Below are 4320 nucleotides of genomic sequence, written 5' to 3' on the forward strand. Positions count from 1 at the left end.
AAAAAAAAGTAAAGAAAAAAAGTGAGTGCCCCTAGAACATTCTCTGTTTTAGACTGTTCAAGTCTTTATAGCTTTCTCATATAACAAAGTGCCAGTACTCCCAAAAGGCCACGAGATGTGGAATAACATACTCATTGCCCTCTTCAGAGATTTGGGCTTACAAAATGTGTCAAATGATAACATTGTTGGGTGAATCTTTCATCATAGTTTTAATTTTTTCCTTCATTAGGATACATCATCATTTTGTTGAAGGAGATGGTATAGTGTAGGGGTTAAGAATGTAAACTATGGAGCCTGACGACTGGGTTTAGAATTCTGGCTCTGCCACGTACTAGCTTTGTGACTTGGGGCAAGTTTCTTAACCTCTCTGTGACCTAGTTTTCTCATTTGTAAAATAAGTATGGCTTATGATTATGATGGTCATTATGGTGATTATTCAAGGACTTATAGGATTGGAGTAACAGAGGGATATGATGAATCTGCCACCAGCATAATTGTAAAGATATTTTCTTGTAGGTTTGGATTCAAATGACTGAACCAACAAGCTGATGGTTGGTTTAGAATCAAAGGTCATTAGCAAGGCAATGAGGACTCCAACAGCAGCTAGTTTGTGTTGAGGTCTTTAACCTTTTGTTTCCAAGACACCTAAGTCCCTGTCTGCAGTTATATGTTATGACAATAATAGCAATTGTTATCCAGAGATTTAAATTCTAGGACAATAACTCCCCACGTAGGGTCTTGTGGAAGAAACAAATACTTTTTAGCTAATAAATCTGTGTCTCTTAAATTAAGATGACCATTATATATTATGAATAACATTATTAATTTAAAGAAATTCTTTTTTTTTTTTCTCAATTCAATCCAGGTGACCAGACAGGAGAATGCCGAGCTCATGGGAATCTGGGCTCTGCATTCTTCTCCAAAGGAAATTACCGAGAGGCTCTCACTAACCACAGGCATCAGTTGGTACTCGCCATGAAACTCAAAGATCGAGAGGTAGGAAGTTTATCTGCAGACCAAAAACTTTTTTTTTTTCCTTTTGGAAATGTGGAGCTCTATTTTCTGTTAAAAAGAAACAACAGAAACTGTTTCAGGTATCTTAACATATTTCTTTCAGAAGAAAGTATTACTTGAGACTTATTGATTCTGTTTTTCATCAACAATTGAGTGTTCTGTATATCCAAGCAGAATCCTTGTATATATAAAAATAGATAAGACTTTGTTCTTGACCTCGCAATCTAACAGCTTTTTCAGATGCATTGTTCTTATTTTCTTCAAATGTGCGTAAGTTTATGTAAAATTAGAAAAAAGCTATATCATTATGGCATACTCATTAAATTGTAAAAAGCAAACATTGCTTTTTTTTAGATCAGATATTATTACCTCAAACTCTTTACATTGTTGCTTCGGTGGATTTTCAACTCAGAAGCATATTGAGTTTGATTGAGATATCTGAATCATAATGGTAAAGAAATATCATTATAGTCTTTATTAAGGAGATGAACCATAATATCCTCAAAGAGTTAATATTCAGTAGATGTAACATGATTAGAGAGTGTCTGCAGAGTGGAAAGGTGAGATTTGGTGTCAGATAGACCCAGATTTAAATCCCAGCTGCAGTACTTTCTGGCTGTGGAATCTTGGGGGTAGTTATAACAACTCTTCTTTTTCTCCTCCGTTTTCTTATTCAGGAAATGATTATTCTATTTATTCCAAACACAGTTGTGGTAGGATTACAAATAATATATGTAAAGTGCCCAGCATGGTGCCAGGATTTCCATAATGGCATTCCACAAAGGAATTCCATAAATGATAGCTTTTATTATAATATTATTAATAGGGAAGAGAAGGTTAATAGCAGTGGCAACAATAAGTTTATAAATCAATCTGTGTGTTGAGAAATACGTTTAGTCACGTTTACATCTAAGAATTCTACTATGGGACCTTATAAAGATTAATTGTATTCTTGGCCGGGCGCAGTGGCTCAAGCCTGTAATCCCAGCACTTTGTGAGGCTAAGGTGGGCGGATCACGAGGTCAGGGGTTGAAGATCAGCCTAGCCAACATGGTGAAACCCTGTCTCTACTTAAAATACAAAAATTAACTGGGCTTGGTGGTGGGTGCCTATAATCCCAGCTACTCGGGAGGCTGAGGCAGGAGAATTGCTTCAACCTGGGATGTGGAGGTTGCAGTGAGCCGAGATTGCGCCACTGCACTCCAGCCTGGGTGACAGAGCAAGACTCCGTCTCAGGGAGTGGGGGGAAGGCAAGAGGTGCATTTATACTCTTTTTTTCCTAACCTTCAAGGTATATGTATTAGTCCAATTAATACAAAGGGTGGAAAGACTTTTAAATGAGTAATATCATAGATGTTAAACAGGAGGAATGAAATTTTTCTGCCTTCCCTCTTCTCGATAGTGTAATTTATATCATGTTTTATAACCTCTGCTGTACAATATGTTATTAAGAAATCATTGAATTATGAGGATGGAAGGGACCGTGAGGTAATACTGGTACCCATTCCTTCCCCAAACCTAGCCATCTTAGATTTGCCACCTACCACAGTCACTCCTCTGCCCTTCCAAAATTGCCGTTTGCATAACCACCACTGCAGTAGTTCACAAGCCTGTCTGTTGGGATATTCTCCTTATGTATAAGTAATAGACTCCAGGGCTGATTTAAAGTTCCCACTGAGGAGAATTTCTTTTTTCCCTTGTGTGAGGAGAGAATGTCCAGCTACCAAATTCCTTTTCTAAGCTTAATAATATTCGCCTCAAAATTTCTGATTATTAAGACTTAATAATCAACCTCTTCTGGCCATTCCCTTTTCACAGTGGCCCATTTGGGTTTGTCAGCCATAGATAGCTCAACTATTTCAGAGGCCTCCTGAGTTGTTCCTCCTGTTTAGCCCATATTTATCTGATTCCTTGACTAACCTATGGAATTTCCCCTTTTCTCACTGTGTTTCTTCTATTGTGTTTGTCTCAGGAATTATAAAGTACCGTTCATTTTCATGAGAAATTAATGTATTTTTCTTAGTTTTTTGTTCATAAATTTATTTCCTGTATCTGATACATAGTAAGCATTCAGTAATTCTTTTTAACTTTCTGTTGGAGGGGGGGAACATTTGAGATCTAATCTTTTAGTGAATTTTAAGTATACAATATGATTTATTAACTGTAGCTTCCTGGCATACATTAGAGCTCTAGAACTTATTTATCCTACATAACTGAAACTGTCTACTCTTTAACCAACATCTTCCCATTCCTCTCCCTCAACCCCCACCAGTAACCACCATTCTGTCTATGCTCTGCTTGTATGAATTCAGCTACTTTAGACTCCATATATAAGTGAGATCACGTAGTAATTTTCTTTCTGTGTCTGGCCTGTTTCACTTAACATGATACTCTCCAAGTTCATCCATGTTGTTGCAAATGTCAGGATTTCCTTCTTTTTTAAGGCTGAATAACATTCTAGTATACGTATGTGTCTGTGTGTGTGAGCTATAACTTCTTTACACTTTCATTTCTTGATAGATACTTAGGTTGTTTCCATATCTTGGTTATTGTGAATAATGCTGTAGTGAACAAGGGCATTTCTCAATTTTTAAGGTTGTTTTTGATTGCTGCTGCTTACCTGCCCATGTTTTACTGGAAATTTTTATCTCTGTATCCCTGACACCAGCCACCAATTTTTAAGACTGGAGTTAATATTGGTTTAGAACATATAGGAATGTACAAAATATCTAAAGGAAACTATTTTAGCAATATGTATTTTATCTAGGTTCAGAGTTTTAGTTGGCCATTCTGAGATTTAATTCAGTTAAGTGTGATGTCTTCTCATAAGGCACCTAATACTGTGCTTAGGGTTCAAGGTCTGGGTAGTGTGGTGTGGGGTTACTCCCTCTGAGGGACTTACTTTCTTTTTGAGGCAAGCTTTAATACATGAAAATGTTAAAACATTGTTTCAATAATAAATGATGAATGCCCTCTTAATCACTGCTGAAATTCTGGAATTCTGGAGGGGTAGAGACTGGTAGAAACTTGAGGAAGCTTTGTGAAACAGGTGAAACTTGAAATGTGATCCTAAACTCTGGTTAGCGTTATCAGTCGTGTTTTGCTGAGTGATAAGAGAGTTTGTGGCTTTAGCAAAGATCAGATATTTACCACAATCCTATTCAATGTAGTCACAGAATCTTGTTTTTTATAAAAGTTAATATAGTGTTGGTACAGTGGCTCATGCCTGTAATCCCAGCACTTTGGGAGGCCAAGGTGGGCAGATTACTTGAGCCCAGGAGTTGGAGGCCGAGGTGGGCAGATTAC

The 4320-nt window shown here is 37.2% G+C and overlaps 1 protein-coding gene across 1 annotated transcript in view; it reads left to right on the forward strand.

Annotated features, from left to right (window-relative positions):
- Positions 1-4320, forward strand: part of TTC28 (tetratricopeptide repeat domain 28) — a 720135-nt gene that overhangs the window by 388051 nt on the left and 327764 nt on the right. Inside the window, exon 6 of the mRNA XM_011934852.1 lies at positions 866-996. Coding sequence (XP_011790242.1) covers positions 866-996 — 131 coding nt within the window. The remainder of the gene's footprint in view (positions 1-865; positions 997-4320) is intronic.

This window comes from Colobus angolensis, unplaced genomic scaffold (assembly GCF_000951035.1).
Source record: "Colobus angolensis palliatus isolate OR3802 unplaced genomic scaffold, Cang.pa_1.0 Scaffold139, whole genome shotgun sequence".
NCBI lineage: Eukaryota > Metazoa > Chordata > Mammalia > Primates > Cercopithecidae > Colobus > Colobus angolensis.